The 18,426-nt window shown below is 38.9% G+C and overlaps 1 protein-coding gene across 1 annotated transcript in view; it reads left to right on the top strand.

The window, feature by feature from the left end:
- The window catches only part of LRP2 (LDL receptor related protein 2), a 195,031-nt gene that overhangs the window by 36,023 nt on the left and 140,582 nt on the right, over positions 1–18,426 (top strand). Inside the window, exons 2-4 of the mRNA XM_045187457.2 lie at positions 673–780; positions 2,088–2,210; positions 7,890–8,006. Coding sequence (XP_045043392.2) covers positions 673–780; positions 2,088–2,210; positions 7,890–8,006 — 348 coding nt within the window. The remainder of the gene's footprint in view (positions 1–672; positions 781–2,087; positions 2,211–7,889; positions 8,007–18,426) is intronic.

Genomic DNA, 18,426 nt, shown 5'->3' with positions numbered 1-18,426 from the left:
GCAAATGAAAAATTACTCATGAGGTTTATCAATCAGAGATAACCGCTGTTAACATTCTGGTCTTTTTAAATGCTTTTTTCCTCCCTCCATATGTGACTCTGTTATAGGTAAAATTTTGCATCCTTGTCTTTTATTTTAAATACTTAAAATATTTTTTATTTAAATATTTCTCCTAATCATTTAGCAGTTTTTCATAACCATTTTAATGAGTTCCTAATATATCAATATATAGATATAAAAAACCTTAATTATTTTTCCTATCATTGGACATCTAGGAGGTTTTCAATTTCCTTTATTGTAAATAATAAAGTGATAAAAATCTCTAGTGCCTTAGAAAAAAATACCTAGAAGTAAAAGTACTAAGTCACAGAATAAGCACTTTAAAAATGCAAGATATATGTTGTCAAATTGCTTTCCAGATTGGTTATATTAAGGTACACACTCCAGCTGCCAGCTGTGTATAAAATGTGCTTTCTGCAGACCCAGAAACAGAGAATATAGTCACTATTAAAGTGTTTCCCTAATTTTATATGATAACATACATTCCTTTGATTACTAATTAGTGAATCATTTTTTATTTTTATAAAAAAATTTGTATTTCTTCTGTGAAAGAACTGTGTGGCATAGTTTTGTTTTTTTTAAACTGGTTTTCTGTTGTTTGTGGGATTGCAGGATGTGGCAGTGACCAGTTTCGCTGTGACGATGGGCATTGTATCGATGCATCCTGGAGGTGTGATGGGACCAAAGACTGCCTGGATGACTCGGATGAGACTGGCTGCCGTAAGTGGGGAGTAGCCAGGCTAAGCTCTGTTTTTAGTAACACGAGTGCTTCAGCTGTAACCAAAAGGGTGTCTTTAGTGACAGATTCAGGACCTGGTGCAAGTTCCTTGAGATCTGCGTGTTCTCTGAACAGAGAACTGATGTGTTAATAACTGTTTCACTCACATCAGTGCACATCACTTTCTAGTTTACCCTTTATCACGTGACCTTGATAGGAAAACAAATTTGGCAGTGGTTTTCTGAAGCCAGTAAGTGACTATTTCAGATTATGTACTCTGGAAATTTTGTGCTCCACTAAGAACGAGCAAACAAAAAGTGTTATCTAAACCACTGTGATTTGTAACTCTAGGAGTCTGTTCCAATATAAAGGATGTAGTGTAACCTGTGTGAATTACCATAACGAGATCACAGAAGTGGCTACTGTGATTTTATTTAAAAAAAAATTTTAGTTAAAAATATGAGAGTATTGTAAACCCCCAAATTATCTACTTATAAAACCACTTCCACATATGTTTGTTTATTTAGTTCTCTCAACCATATTCCGAGGTAGGGTTCAGATTAGAAAGTTCAGCTTAGGGAAGTTATGTCCTTTCTTAAAGGTGCCCCAGTTGATGCGCCCATCCAACCCTTACATCCATTGCTTGCTGAGCTTGTGATTTAATTCATTCTGAGAGGTGAACAAACAAGGTTTATTATCCAAAAACTAGGAAAGCAGATGAAAAAGTAATTTTGTTTTTAATTTCTGGCCATACTGTGGCCCAACAGAACAGTCCAACTTTGGTGTAATGTTTGGATGACAGTGCTCTTGAAAATGGGAGAAAGGGTGGGGAACAGATCCTACACAGCGCTTCTCACACTTGCCTGAGCAGATGGCTCACCGAGATGCCGTATGTTTGAGGTGGGACCTGAGAGCCTGTATGTCTACAGACTCCCAGGGTACGCTGTTGCTGCTCGCCCGTGAACCACACTTTGAGCAAGGGAGTAGTTCTCTTCATTGAGATATGATTATGTGCTATCTGTTTGTCTTCTCTGGGCTCACTGAGTTCATTTCACGGCAAACACGAAGAACAAAAAGGCAAGAACAGTGTATTCTGGGATAAAGGAATAAATGAACAGTTACACTAACAACTGAGATTATCTGACAGTGAACTCTGATTGGAGGCCACACACTCTAGCATAGGGTTGTTTACTATTGGGGCCGCCAAACATATTCAGCAGGAATTAATACACATTCTCTTGAAATAAGCATTGCTTGTTGGTATAATAGGGCGGTTGTTTGATATGAGTCTTCTTCTGGTTTGTTTTAGCTCCTGCTTCTTGCCAGCCAGGCTATTTCCAGTGTCGGAGTAAAGAGCTGTGCATCCCTACCTCCTGGGTGTGTGACAATGAGCAGGACTGCGAGGACGGCTCAGATGAACATCAGCATTGCCGTAAGTGTTTATGGAGGAATCTAGACACCTAAAACCTAAGCTGTTACCAGTACAAAACAGAATGGGATAATTCTTTGCAAATGCTCAGTTGGGCCTTATACCGCAAGGGAACCTATGCCAGCATTCTCACTCAGGTTGGATGATATTGAAAGTATGAATGTGCTGAAGAATTATAAATATACCCCAGTGATTTGGAAATGGCTAGATAGGTTCCCAGTCTTTAATTTGGATTATGTTATGCTCAACAAAGAAACCAAACATTTATTGGTGTCTGTAGGTGGGGTATTCATTTGTATGGTTGGCATTTGGATGGGTCCTTTTGGTCCTGCAGCACACTGCTTCCAAACCTCCCACCTCCTCTGCATCAGTATTAAACTCTATTTTAATTGAGCGGAGCTAGTAGGTAGGTCTGTTGGAGGCATTAATGGTGGTTGCTTCAGTGACTGCTGACAAAGCCACCATAGGGTGAGCTGAAACAACAAAGAAAATAATAGCAGTGGGGGAGATCTTAGCAACTGCCACATTTCTGGACATTGAGGAGGTTCAGGGCAGTAATCTGGAAGAAACTGTTAATTTCTAATTTGGGGGGGATCAAACTAGAAAAGATAATTTTAATGAGCTTGAAAATAATTTTGGGTGACAGTAATCTTGAGTAAATATAAGATGGCAACATGTGAGAAATATGTCTATCATTTCTTTGCTTTATTAAGAATATTTGTATGATTTAAAATTATTCTTGCCCTGATCTTTGTGGCTCAGTTGGTGGGCATTGCCCCACAAAGCTAAAGGTTGCTGGTTTGAGTCCCAGTCAGGGCACATGCCTGGGTTGCAGGTTCGGTCCCCAGCTGGGGTACGTACAGAAGGCAACCAATCGATGTTTTTTTTTTCTCACATCAATGTTTCTGTCTCTCTTTCTCTAAAAATATATAAATAAAATCTTAATAAAACATGGAATGAGAATGTTTTTGTCTACAAAAAATGAAAAATATAGCTTGAAAAAGGTTAAGCAAAAAGGGAATTTATTATCTCATATAATAAGGGTTGTTCCAGGGTTGATGAATTCTTAGCTCGATAATATTATTCAATTTCTTCCCACTTTTTTTCTCTGCCATCTTAAACCTGTAAGCTTTCTGTGAGTACATGGAGGTGGAAAATCCCACAGTTTATATCCCTCTAATTCACTTTTAAAATCTTGAAGAGAGAACATTAACATTTTTTCCTCACCTCTGGCTCTTGAACCCAACTGTCCTCTGGAAGGATCCAGTTCTGACCACTGTGTGGCATTCACCTTCGAGCCTTACCACATTTTGCTTCATTAAATGCACATTTAACAAACGGTGGACATTTATCATCTTGCTAGGCCTGTTTTAATAAGTCAACTAAGATCCTGTCAGCATTTTCTCAATCATTGTCCTCAAGGATCAAAGAAGAAACAAATGTTTTTGATGGCCGTGTTACATGGCAACTTGTTTAGATGTTAGGTGACTAACAGTGGAGACTCCGTGGCCTTCAGTGCGTACTGGATGCATTTATAAAAGGCTGGAAGTTAGCCCAGGACTTTTGAGTCCAGCATTGAGTGTGAACTCTCACTCAGGCCACTACATGCCAAGGGTCTTTTGAGGAAGAGAATAGAAATTCTCAAAATACCCATGAGTTCGACTTCGGTTTAATCCTAAAAGGAAGACTGTGTAGTTAAACAGGCAGTTAGGGCTTGCCTGTGTTGGTCATAGGGTCTGCCAGCACCAAAGGGGTGCTGATCCTTGGGACAGAGTCATTAAGGGCAAGCCAGCAAACAGTACAAGGCTGCGAAGGTTGTTGATGGTGACAAATGGCAGTCTTGAGGAAGGCATGACAGGAACTAATCAAGTCCAAGCATAGACATATCCAGATTAGGCCAAGCCACATTTCAGGGTTTGAGGTGAGGTGGCAAAAGGGGACTAGAACAAGGAGATGGGGGATAGTAGTTCGGAAGTACTAAAGGAAGGAAGGAGAAATGCAACGCATAGTATGGAACCGGAAGAAGTCCTTATTTCTAGGAAATCTGCCTGGGCTAGGATATTCTGTAGCTAGTAGCTTATCAAAGATCCCAGGGTAAAGATGGGGTGACCTGTAGACATCAGGCACTTGGTGGGAATAGGATAGGGCTAGATTGTGAATCTCTGGAGAGTGGTGACTATGTTTTACTCAGCCTCATCCCTAAGGCCCAGCATTCTGTCTGGCACAGAGTAAGTTCTTGATAAATGGGTACCAAATTTATCTTTTGGCCAGGTATGCTACTTTGGTTCCATTTTCCCTTGCTCCAACACAGACTAGGAAGAAAACTGAGCTGTAGATTGCTATATAATGTGTGACAGATGACCGCTTACTAGTAAAAATACTCTACAGAGGGACGAGAGCTAAAAGGTCAACTGCTGGGGAAAAATACTGGAGGTAACTTTATAGCAGTAATGTATGAGCAGTCACATGTTTTAAATGAGTGTGGATTTCATAAGGTAATTCTTGCATTTTTTAATGATATAAGTCTAATGGACATCCTTTAACTACAGAAAGACTGTGCTAACACTATGCTCGCTAAGGTCACCAGAGAACTCCTGCTCGTCAAATACATTTCCTTATCACACCGGGTGGACTTTTCTGTTGCACTTGACTCTGGTGATCACTCCCTCCTTCCTGACACTACAGCTTGGCTACCATGATGCTCTACTGTCCTGGCTCTTTTCTTAACTTCTTTGATCATTCTATTTTGTTTTCCTCTTCTACTCAGCCCGTAAGTATTGATGTTGCTCAGAGGCTGCTAAGCTCTCCTTAGCAGCTTTTCTCATGCTATATGCTCTCCCAGGATAATTTCAACCATCCCTGTAACCCAATATGGGCTGATGATATCCATATCTATGCTTAGGACCCAGGTCTCTTGCTCACACTTCAGTCCTGTATATTCAGCTGCCTGTTGGACATCTCCAGTATGCTTCAAGTTGTCTCAACTAGAATTGATCATCTTCCCCCCTGGTTTTTCCTCATATATTTGCTGGTATACACGTGTTATCTTTGTTACAGAAATCAAATTAACCCACTATAAGGTACTAATAAAAAATAACAAATCAGTCTCAAGCTATCAGAAATAGGGAAACTGAGGCGGCTTTCCTTTTTAGTGTAGAATTTTATGAAACATGTTTCATAATGAAAGCATTTTATTCGATAAAAAAGAAAGATGGTTGTAGGTGACATTAAGCTCATAATCAATTAGCATGAAGAGGATGTCACAATCCCCTAGGCACCCAAGCTAGAAACTTGTACGTTGTTCTTGATTCTTTCCTTTCTTTCCCTGTCTACATTTGATCATTCTTGCCTAATTTGCTTTATAAACATCTCTAAAGTATATCTCTTTCTCGCTTATGCCACCACTGCCAATGTCTCTTATGTGGCCAACTGCAGCAGCCTCCCTGTCTCCAGTCCTGTGCTTCCCCAGGTTTTGCTGACACTGATGCTGGGAGGATCGAACTGAAACCCTCTGGTAGCTCTCCACCACCTCAAAAGAATAGGCTCCAACTCCTTAACAAGGTTTACAGTGGCCTCTAAGATGTGGCCTGTGCATATTTTTCCATGTGTGTCACTTGGAATCCTGCCTTGAAATGCCCATTTGGGCCACAGCGGCGCTTGTAGTTCGCTTGGGCATACCCCGCAGAGTCCTGGCCGTTTGCCTCTGTGTAGGCTGCCTGAATGCTCACTGCTATGTGGTCTTCCTTCCTTTTGGCCTAGCTAACTGCGGCTTCTCCTAAAGACCTGGGCCAGTGTTCCTCCTCCAGGAAGCTGCCCTGCCCACTTCCCAACCTAGAGTGAATTAGGCACGCCCCCTCCGCATGCTTTTGTAATTCTTCACATGCCTGTAATCCACTTTCATCATTGTTTTCTAATTACTTCTTAAAGTCTCCCCCAGAAACCTTGAGCCCTTGAGGGTAGGGATTGTGCCTTATTCATCGTGATGTTCCCATTGTTGGTATCCTTTGTGACATATAATAGGCCCTAATAGATGTTTGTGTAATGATGAATAATAAGTGAATCACAGCATTAGATTGGTTGATGGAATTGTATAATTTTAATTCATTTCTTTACATTTGAATGAACTTTTAACTGCTTTCTTGTAAACCCGTTGAAATCTTAAGCATAAAATAGAGACTGATTCAGGCTTGAGTTTAAGGAGAAAGCCAAGATAATTAAAATAATATTGGTACTTGATTTAGTTTATTTTTTAAAAAATATTTTAAGACCACATAGAACTTGCTTTTTCAGGGAAAAAAGAAAACTCTTTAAAATTTTATGTGGAAATTGGCAATATATACTTAAATAAATTATATGGGAATTTAATAAATACTGTCACTCAGGAAGTATTAATCTTTTTAATCTAATTCACATGAAATTGTATCTCTTTCATGGGCAGAATTCAGACATTTAAGTGACTTCTAGAAAATTTGATTTATTCTACCTCTATGAATAGAAGTAAAATTTAACCCACAGATACAAGGTAATGGGAGAAGATATGAAATCATACTGTCAAGAATGTGTTAGAAATAGGCTGAACGGAAAAATTTTGTTCACTATTCAATAATTTCAATTATGACACATTCATAATGAAACCATTTTATTAAACAGAAAGAATGAACAAGACCAAGATATGATTGATTAAAGATAGTAATTTTTATTAGTTTTTTTACATCATTTATTACATGGTAATCTTTATGAGTCTGAATTTTTAAGTACTTGCTCTAAAGCTGTCATTGTTCATTTGTTTTTTAGAAAAGTTTTTTTGGTAAGTTTTGATGGCTTATCCCTTAACAGATACATAATTTTATTGAAAAGCAAATTTTGCTGAAATTAAATATCTTTACAGAAGCATAGGAGACTAAAAATTCAGGGGAAAATATTTTCCTCATTTGATATTATTATTATTATTATTTTAGCAGATCATATTTTCCCCCAATACTTTTTTAATGTGGACAATTAAAAAATATCATGATAATTCCTGAGACTTACAGAATAGCTTTCACATGATACCTGAGGCATCAATCCACTTGGTTTTACCTGAAAGCAAATTTGATAACATGATATCCTGCTTTCTCCTACCCTAATCAATGTAGGGTAAAATTAAAATAGCTTAAATTTTTGTCCTTCTCTTTATAAAACTGACATATGTTCAATGTAGAAAATTTATATAATAAAGTCAATAAAATCACCCATATTCCGACCGTTCAGAAATAACCCCTGTTAATCCTTTGGGATATTTCCTTCTGGTTTAAACAGGATTTCAGTGAAAGTGTCCTTACTGATCCATGGTTAATACCTATAACTGCAAAATTCTTTTATTATTTGTCCTCTTTATCATACAGGTTTTCAATCTATATTGTGTTTTCAACACATGTTGATAACATAATTGTCTACACACTAACGTAGTTAAGCGTTGATATGCTTCTAGGGCATTTTGATAGCATCCTGATAAAAACTTGCATTGTAAGCCCTCTTCCTTGGAATAGCTGCGTGCTTGACCTTGTGACCCTTTGAACTTTATGTTCCATGTTCACTCTACCTGCCTTTGCTTTCAAGTATCCTCATTCATATTTGGTAAATGTCAGCGGGCTGGTCTGTGTTTGGCAGTAATTATAAAGGAATATTTTTCCCCCTTCACAGCTGGGACCACATGCTCAAGCCATCAGATGACATGTGCCAGTGGTGAGTGTGTCCCAGCTGAATACAGGTGCGACCACGTCAGAGACTGCTCAGACGGGACTGACGAGAAGGATTGCCGTGAGTCCCTTTCAATCTTTGCATTGTATTTGGTTTCACATTTGTCCCTTTGGCATTTTAATAAATTTGTTAGATTTGTTGATGGACAGAAATGACTACAATATGCCTCTTGTTATTAAAATCTCTCGGCAGATTCTTTTGTGGATTAGAGGTGATGCTCTGATAGGAGTCTATTTTTACAAAGATATTCCAAGTATGTCCTGCCTTAGCATATTAATTTTCTGTATTTTTTAAATTAAGACACTTTTAACATTCACAGAGAATCCTGAAATGTCATTGAATAATAGGTTGAGTATAAAGTCCAGTTTGGTCACTTTTAACTTTTATTACATTACTAAGGTAAATTTCCAGGTCAAATGTCTCATTAAGTTTGTGCTATTTTGGACTCAATTTTCTTCCAGTTTGCTTTTGGAAAAGTGTTACATTTTGAAAATGGCTTTCTCTGTACTGGCATCATACTATATCAGTTTGCAAAACCAGCCATATAAGTCACAGTATTCTGTGCATAATGTTTAAATATTACCATAACCAAAATAAGAGAGTATAATCATGGTGCGTAATGTACCACTTATAAAAAGTAATCTGCCTCTCTTGAGGTTTATACAGAATTGTTAGAATACAAGAATACAGGAATTCTGCTGTGTCAGCCCTATGGTTCGTTGAACTCGTGTACTCTCAGATGTACCAGTTTCCCTTAAAAGCCCTTACAAGTCTATCATTTATGAACTTATCCAGAACTTCTTTTTCTCTTTATACATTTTCTCCTGACACCTTTTATACATTTTTCCTTTTGGTATATTGCAATTTAGAAGTTTACTATGTACTTCCGTTTTTTTCTTACTAAGGTACTTCCGGGTTTTTTTTTCTCTTTATTGTTTCAAATATGAAAGAGTTATTTTAATAGTCAATATCCCAATAATTGGTAGACAGATTTTGTGTACATTAGAAACCTTGATCATAAACTTCTTTTTCATGTCTCCATCTGAAGATTTGAATTTTAGTCTGTTCTTGTGGGACATCGCCTGAATTGTTTGAGAATTTCGCTGGAAAAAACGCTTACATATGTGGAAAGGAGAGACCAGGGCCCAAACAGGCTCAGAGCCGTGCTGCATCCACACCGTCATTTCGTGCTACATTGAAAAAAAGCAAAACACTTTGCCTTCAGTGCTTTCTTCCTTATGTGTTATTTTTTCTTGAGAGGAGTCTGTGCTATTTGTCTTTGTATCTCTATTTCCTAGCAGAGTTCCTGGTACAGTTCTGCTGTGGTATAATTTCTTATTAAATGTTTTCTTTTGAAGAGATTATGTTGCCCCTCATTTGTGTGTCCCTTGACTTTAGATATTTTGCAGAGAACTTAGACTCTGTGCTGGCAATTTTAGAGATGATAGGGTGTGTCTGGCTGTCACAGAAGAGCAAGTCCATGAGTCAATGGCTTTCTTTCTTTTTTTTTTTTTTTTAAGCAAACAATAGGTCCTTTATTGAGGCAAGTGAAGAAAATATTTTGTTTAATAATAGTGGTAAGTCATATACAGTTATGTGTCACTTAATTATGAGGATATGTTATGGGAAATGTGTCGTTAGGTGAACATCATAGAATGTACTTATACAAACCTAGAGGGTATAGCCTACTACACACATAGGCTGTATGGTGGAGCCCACTGCGCCTAGGCTACAAGCTTGCACAGCCTGTTACTGTATAAAACAACATGAGGTTAACTCAAGCACAAGAGAATGATGCAATCAAGAGACACGAGATGTTTGAGGTGGCTGCTGGTGTAACACAACACACTGTTTTACAGCAAACATTTTTTTAAGTAGAAAGAGTACACTCTAAAATAACAAGAGAAAGTATAGTGTAGAAACTACATAAACCAGTACCATAGTCATTGATTATTACGATCAAGTATTATGTACTCTCCACCATTGCACATACTGTTCTTTTATACGATTGGCAGAGTAGTAGGTTTGTTTTCACCAGCATCACCACAAACCCATGAGTAATGCGCTGTGCTGTAACTTCAGGATGGCTACGGTGTCATAGGCGATAGGAATTTTTCAGCTCCATGATAATCTTATGAGACCACTGTCTTACATGCAGCCCATTGTTGACCGAACATCATTATATGGCACATGACTGTAGCATACTCATATTCTGCCGTATTTTGTGAACTTCACGGAATTATATAAATTCTCATTATGATTGTTATTTCTCAATGCCAGTAATAGGGCAGGTGTTACTCTATGCTCTTGTGCATAAGGAATCTAAAGCTGCAAAGCGTAGAGTGTCCTGTTCAAGGCTGTGTGACATGTGGCAGAGTCAGTGCTCAACCCATCTTCTGGCTCCCAGTCTGGTGATTATGCTTCACAAAGGACTTTATTTACAGAAGGAGAAAGTTCTACCTTGGGCAAGTCTGAGGGAGAACCAGCGGCCTGTGCCACCAGCTAATAGTCCGTGTCTTTATTCCTTATTTACAAGGGGATAAAAATGAGTGCTTTATTGCAAATGCAATGGGACTGAAGGAAATGCTACTTCGGGCAAAATAAAAGGCAGCTGAAACAGACTGTTTGGATTTATTCCATGTGAACAACCTGCAGCCAAGTGTAAAGTCACTAGTACAACTAACTGCCTGACGACTTTGCCAGTGGGCCTTCCGGAAAAAAGCTGGCAGGGTACGAGCATGCAAGCAGCTGTTATAGAAAGGAATGAAGGAAAGGAAGTGAGTTTTATAAACTATCTGGGCAGGAGTTTCTAATCAAGTTTTTGTTTGCATTTTTTTAAAAACACAAGTAACTGGTGAAACAAGCATTTGTTAAGGAAAGAAAACCAGATATGTAGCTCACTGTTTCTGGAATTATACAAGTCATGGACCCTTCAGGGTTCGTGGCCCTAAAATGAATGTCACACTTATAAAGAGGTTTTATAAAGAGATTTTATGGCACTCTTTCCTATTTTTCTCTACTTTGTTTATTTATCATTATGTATTACTTATGGAGGAGTGTGAGAAAAAACCTAACAAATCAAAGGATATTAAGAAAGGAATCTTCATACTTCTTTGTTAGTGCTTTGACCTCCGGGCCTCGGCCAGGTTGGTACAGGAAGGAAAAGAATGGCCTGGATCAAAGTCTTTAGAAAGTGCCAGAGGAGGGGCAGGATTGGCCTCCTTTGGTTTTTCCTCTGTGTTCGGAGCTCTTGTGTGACGTGGGAAAGGGCACTGCCACTCACCAAGCACCTGCCCCTACCTCAGGCCACGCTTATATCAGCACTACAAGGTCGGTGTGAGGACGCCCACTTTTCCGGGGTTGTAGCGGTGATCCAGAAGCAAGGGTGGAAGAGGCAGGATTAACGCTGGCCTAGACCCTGTGCCTGTGCTCTCAGAATACTTTTCTCTACATGGAAGTTTACAGAGCATTTTTGGCTGAAGGTTACTTAGCTCTTATTGTTTCAAAAAACTTATTGGTTAAAGCTTATGAAAGATTTTAAATATAATCAAAAGCAGAATGAATTGTATAATGACCCTCTTTGTATTTATCATTATTATACTAATTACCAACTCATAGGTAATTTTGTCTTACCTGTAACTCTATCCTTTTTTTTCCCTTTATTTTGAAGCAGTATTTATCTCCAAAATATAAGGACTAAAACATAGCTACAATATCATGATCTGACTTAAAAGGTAACAGCTTTTTAAAAAAAATAATCAGATATCCAGTCAGTTTCTAAAATTTCTCAATTATCTTGGTATTATTATTTAGAGTGTAATTATTTAAATCAAAATCCAAATAAAAGCTATTTTTTAGAGTTAGTTTCTGTGTCAAAATTCGTAGGTTTGCTTTCGATTTCTGTTTTTAACTCCTTGCAATTTGTTTATAAAACCAAGTCAGTTGTCTTGGAGTTTCCCACAGACTGGGTTTTGCTCAATTTGTCCCCTAATGTCATTTGACATGTTCTTCTGTCCCCTGTCATTTTTGGAAATCAGTAGCTAGATCTGGAGCCAGGGTTCGCAACCCTGGCTCTCATGACCTTGGGGGCCAGGTGCTTCTTTGCTGTGGGGAGCTGTCTCGTGCATTGTAGAAAGTCCAACAGCATCTCTGGCTTCTGTCCACTAGAAGCCAGCAGTATGTCCAATACCCAAGAATGTCGTGACAACCAAAAATGTCTCCAGACAATGTCAGATGTCCTCTAAGAGCAAGATGTCCTCCCTTTCCTTGCTCTAGAGCAGAATAGCTCTAGTGTAGAGGTTTGCATAGATGGTGCCAGGATTTATTTTGTGTGTGTGTGGGCAACATACTTTGTATGTAAGGTACATATTTCCAAGAGCAGGTGCATAACGTGATGTTAGCAGGCATTAGTCCTAGAGGCATGTAGCTATTTTGAAGGTCCCCTCAGCTATATAGGAGCGGTTTATTAGTAGTTTGAAAGTAGAATGTTCCTACATGATCAAGGATTAAGCAAGGCTTGGCTACAAATCATTCTGTGAGATATGACACTTTATTCTGTTGTTTCTGCACTTATGAGGTGTAGGAATCAATACTTGAGTGCAAATTGAGAATCAGCTTATGACTATGACTTTTATTTTCTGTTTCTCAGAAGTAGGTTTTCTTTAGGAATAGATCTTAATGCATTAAGCACCTAGAAACTACTTAAATATTGTAATGGATATTAGAAAAGCTCCAAAGAAGGACTAATTCTTTCCCCCTAATATTTGAAAGGATCAGGAAGCTTGCTTCTTAGTCTTGACTGTCAGATCAGACCCCTAGGTCATAGTACCCACCCTCTCAAGCTTATAAGATCAAGACAGGGAGTTCCAAGACAGGGCACCTTGTGTCCATTCCAGGCATTCCTTTCACAGAACAAAGAATGGAGTGTAAGAGTCCTCTCAGGGCGGCAGGGAGAGGGGACGCGAGAGAATGGGTGAGATGGTGAGGAAGGCAAGGGTATTAAACTCCCATTAAAAAGATTTTCCTTAAAATAAATTTGGGGTAGGATAAAAGTTTCTTATTGTGTTTGGTCTTTTTGTCTGCTGGGTTTCCCTGTGCATAAGGAATTTTTGGTTATTTGGCTGTTAGAAAACTATTTCTGAATAATATGTACAAAAAAGCTGTGCCACAACTTAAAGTTCCTTTTCCTCTAAGTTATTTTACTCTTCTAACTGGCCATCTGTAAATGGCACCTGCTATTAAACAAATTCTCAATTAAATTTCTTTTTTTTAGGGAACAGAGAGATTCAGACTGCAGTCCATTTTTACTTCTAATGGGATTAGCATCAAGGAAAAGCACTCAGGCAGAGTCTAAGATAAACATCAGAACAATGCAGCAATTATGGTTCACTCAATTAATATATTATGGTGACTTTTGGTTGCTCAAAAATAGTACATTTTTCTCCAGTTAACAGATTATTTTGTTTATTATCAAGTACCATATTAGAATGATTTTGGTGTGAGTAAACTATTGCTAATTGTCATTGGTTTGTAGCACTCCTCTTTTGTTCCTTAGGAATGCCAAAGAAAGGGTAAAATCCCTGTTACAATGAAGGCTTTCTTGCTGGTAATCATAAGTATTTGGTCTGCCTGCAACTGGGGCTGCTTTGTCCCTGAAGCTTTATTTCTATTAACTTTCTGTTCTTCAGAATTTAAACATTTTCCTTTATATACCTAACTGCTGAACCTCTACCTGGGGGAACAGTTGGAGGGGCATAGAGAGGACAGTTAAAATCACTCTGTGGACTGCGATGGCTCATGAAAAGCACATCTGTTCTTCAGACTCAGCCCCACATGTAAGATGCCCAACGAGTCTTGCTCTTGCTGTCCCCTCTCTGCTCGAAGTGAGAGAGCAGAAGCAGAGAGTGACCTCATCTTACACATCACATCACAGATGGACCTTTTAAACATTCTTACAGTTGAGATAGGATTCAGAGCCCTGAAACCTTGAAGAAAGAGAAAAATTTCTTACTGAGTCTCCATCATTCAAGCACATAATGTATAACTCCCACCGAAGGTCCCTCTTGGCTGTTGCCCAGTTTCTCTGCTCCCATCCACAACAAAGTTACATAGGATTGTCTTCAGCCAGTCTCTATTTCCCCTCCTCCTTTTCTTCTTGAACTCATTGAAAACAGTCCTTCACCTCCACCACTCTCCTGAAAACTGCTACCCTTGACCTCCACTTATGGTTCTTGTTCAGATATCACTCTATCAGAGAGCTACTCCTAACTGTCCCTCTTTATCATTCTGCCATGCTATATTTCCATAACATTTCCTATATGACATTTGTTTTAACTTCTGTCCTTCCATCCTTCCAAATAAAATCTAAATTCTATGAGAGTAAGGGCTATATGAAGTTCATCCTTTTTTCCCTAGTACCTAGTACTCCTATAGGTCTGCAATAATTATTCATTGAAGGAAATGTATTTTTAAAAGATTTTATTTATTTATTTTTAGACAGAGGGGAAGGGAGGGAGAAAGCGAGAGAAAAACATCAATGTGTGGTTGCCTCTCACATGCCCCCCACTGGGGACCTGGCCTGCAACCCAGGCATGTTCCCTGACTGAGAATCCATCTGGTGACCCTTTGATTTGCAGGCTGGTGCTCAATCCACTGAGCCACACCAGCCAGGGCTGAATGAAATATTTTTTTAAAAAAGCTGTGGGAGTTTGTATTTTACCTGTAATTGTATTTATTTCTTTATTCAATTCTTAGCACCATATCTAGGAAAGTGGATTTCAACAATATGTTGGATGGAATTAAATCCTAAGTAGGGGATAACTGGCGGCTAGCGTACCGATGCTCACCCAGCAATGGTGAGCACTCAATTATTTGAGGCCACATTCCCAGCAGGGAAACTGAGCTCCACTGTTTTTGAATTGTGGTTTGAAAGTGGCCATTCTCAAAATTCTGGAGTGCAGCTAGTTTCTGGTCTCTTTGGATAGACTTTACCTGTTTGTTTTTCCCAGAAAAGTCACTGGGGATAAATGTAAGGAAGAAATAGGAATGGGACCAAGGTGCTAGGTGACCCTGAATGAAAACAGAGCCCTGTTACTCCTATACAGAGTCAATACCATGAAAAGGCGCGCATTACAAACATTTGACAACCTGTGAAAAACCATCTTGCTTCTTCACACTATTCCTTGAGCATTTGATGCACAATTTGCTATCTTGTTGCTCAATAACTTCTGTAGTGGGGGTCCTGTGAAATTTTTATTATAATTTTTTAAATACTAAAACTGTGTAAGTCGTTACCTTCTATGCAGATTTTGGTGATATGTATGGGAAGAAAGAGGTACTGTAGATCCAAAATCTTTGGAGCAAGCCTCTCAGGCACGTTTCTGATTTAGGTCTAAGATCAGTCAGCATGAGTAGAGACCTGAAGGTAAAGACCCATTAGTTCAAAGTGAGCAGGGTACGGAAAACTAGATAGCTTAGTGTGTTTCCATTTTTGACTTCAGTTTCCTGAAAGCTGCTCAGACTAAACTTGATGTCAGTCCAATTCTACCAGCCCTGGGAAGACTATATTTCCTTTCTCTTTCCAAGGTACTGAATGGCTATTTCCACTTTATAAATTCTATTATATATATGCTTTTTATTGAAAACAACTTCAAATTATATTTTGGGAAGAAGCAGGAAATGCCTCTCTGTTGTTCTCTTGTATTTTACTGCATGGACTCAGTGCTGGTCCCTGGTGGCAGTCACTTTGGGGGCTTGAATTGGCCTGGGGTGTGGATGGGAGGGTGGGGAGAGGATGTGGGTCTCCGGCTACTTTGTAGTCTTTTTTTTTTTTTGTCTTGGTACTTTAAGAAAACTGTATTCCTTAGCATAGGGTTTCCTGCAATTCCTAAATTATACCAGATTGAAGTCTTTAGTAGAAAATGCCATAACTTGTTGAAATTTAGAGTTGCTCTCACTTCTCCAGACTTCCAAGGTGGAATGGAGTACTGAAGGAAAGGAAGAAAAACTTTTCTTCCTTGGCTTACTTCTCTTTCTTTTCATGCTATCTTTTTAAGATTTTCTATTTTCTTTGATTCAATTTCATTCTTCTGTAATGTTTTGCTTCTTTCTATTACTTGGAAGCTTATAAGCAGTAGCAGTATCTGTTGTAATGGTCAGGAGCAGGCATTGTGGAGCCAGCCTGCCTCCAGGTTGAGTTCTGGGTCTCCAGGTTACCAGCTGTGAGACCTTTTGCAAATTATGTAACCTCTCTGTGCCTCATAGAAGCACATATGTAAAATGTATAAAATATAAATCTATAAATGAGAGTAACAATAGGATCTACCTCATTGGGTTGTAATAAGGCTGAAATGAGTTCATACGTATTGAGTACTTCTTGGTTTCTATCACATAGTTTTCGGTACATGTAATTAATTATTGTTATTGTTATTGCTTATTTAACTTTGTGAGTAGTACTTGTAACTAAGTGCTGGTGGCTAAATTAGTAAACTTCATTCTGGGAAATTAGTACTTTGGAGTAGCCTGCCTTGGGACCAGAGCAAGGTATAGTAACTTACAAAGGATAACTCTAGGATCTTGAAAAGTCCCAGGTATCTGGGCAGAACTTGTATTAGTAACTCTTTTTTTTTCCTTCAAATTTTGGTTTACATTTCATAATCTACCTTTAAGATGCCTTCTCTTTCTTTATAATCAATTTATTTTCTTTTCTGTGTGCTTTTTGGCCATTTTGTCAAGTTCTGAGAATAGAATATATATTTACAGCCTTCTTATCAAGATAATAAAGAGTGGTGCCTAATATTTGTATCTTACTCAGCTGTGCAGTTTCCATCTGGGAGGCCTGTGAGGTCCTCAAGCCACAGCTTCCTCCTTGATTTTGTGGAGCAGGGGTGTCCAACCCGCAGCCTGTGGGCCACATGTAGCCCAGGAGCCTGTGAGCGTGGCCCAACACAAAATCGTAATTTACTTAAAACATTATGAGATAGTTTAGTGATTATGTGTCACAATGTATTTAATATGTGGCCTGAGACAACTCTTCTTCTTCCCATGTGGCCCAGAGATGCCAAAAGGTTGGACATCCCTGAATAGAACTATAGCATGGAACTCATATGCTACAAACCAAATCATTAGCAGAGAAAAAATTTAAAAAATCTTCAAGTGCAAATCTTATATGTATATTTTGGACAGCTCCCAATTTGGGGGGAACAAACTACACATTTCATTTGGAATATGGAGAAAGGAAGGAAGGCAGAGGGAAGAGTGGCGTGAGCAAGGGTGTGCAAGGGTGTTCTCACATTTTTGTGTCAGGTAAACTTTAGAGGTTTGGGGCTTAGTTAACAGTTACTTGTCAATCTAAGGGAAAGACAAAACTTATGATGAGTTTCTCTGGTGTTTTTGTATATTAATTCCTTTCTTATACTTGCCCTCAAAATCCTGCAGGACATTTAAGATACATGATGGCTTTGCTCCATAGAAAAAAGTTTACCAGCCTGTTGACTCAGACTTGCCAAGCAAAGAAACCAAAAGATAAGATTTTTTTTAGATATTCCCCGAATCCCAAAGTATTGTGACTTCTTGTTTCCTTGGGTAGATTGAAACTCATTATACCATCTTTAGCAATAGAAATCTCTAAGGTAAGTAGAAGTTGTCCTGTGTCCTCTGTGTGGGTCTCGAAAGTGGGAACAACTTTGGAAAGAGACTTCCAGATATTTTCAGTACTTAATGGAGTCAGAGAGCCATGTGCAGTCTTTCCCACAGGCATGCGCCTTCGGTTAGCTTTGCACGGAAGAGACCAGAGGTGTGCAGGGGTTGAGGCAGGTCCTAAGCGGACTGAGAGAGATTTGTTATCAGCAGAGACGGAGAGAAGAAGGTGTTTGTTCCTCATTCCGAGTGTCAGACTGCTGACCTCTGACGATCTGTCCTCCGGATGACATCGAGCTGGCCTGTTGTTTGTTGGGGGGATGAGCCATGTCAGCAAACTGTTAGTCATGTCAGTGGATACTGTTTCAGCTCTTCCCTCTTTAGTTTTATGGCAGTGGCTCCTAAAAAGCAGGACGGGGAGAACGAGAGACCTGCCCAGCACATTTGTCCCAGGTCCTTCATATTTCTAATAATCGCTTTAAATGAGGTAGTCACAGCTCAAGTCCAAATGAATTTCCCCCCTGACAGATATCTTATCTTTTGCAAAGAGCTGAATTTTCTGAGATTCCTCTCCTGCTTTCAGCTGCTCTTAGAGGTTAGATAACATACTAACTTGAAGCGCTATCCAGCACACAGGCGGAAGGGAATTGCTTGCCTGACTCAACTGGCCTCTTGCATTTCTTGACGGGAGAATTAATAAACGAAGTTGTGTGACCCTTTGAAGGCACCCTTGCAGTGCATACCGTGGCAATGATAAACAGACAGCAGTAATCCTAACTGCTAGCTGGTTCCTGGACTATTAAGAAATAAAGTTCAGAAAAAATTGAAAATTTTAATCATCTAT

This window comes from Desmodus rotundus, chromosome 2 (genome assembly GCF_022682495.2).
Source record: "Desmodus rotundus isolate HL8 chromosome 2, HLdesRot8A.1, whole genome shotgun sequence".
Taxonomy (NCBI): Eukaryota; Metazoa; Chordata; class Mammalia; order Chiroptera; family Phyllostomidae; genus Desmodus; species Desmodus rotundus.
This window is presented reverse-complemented; position numbering and strand designations above follow the sequence as displayed.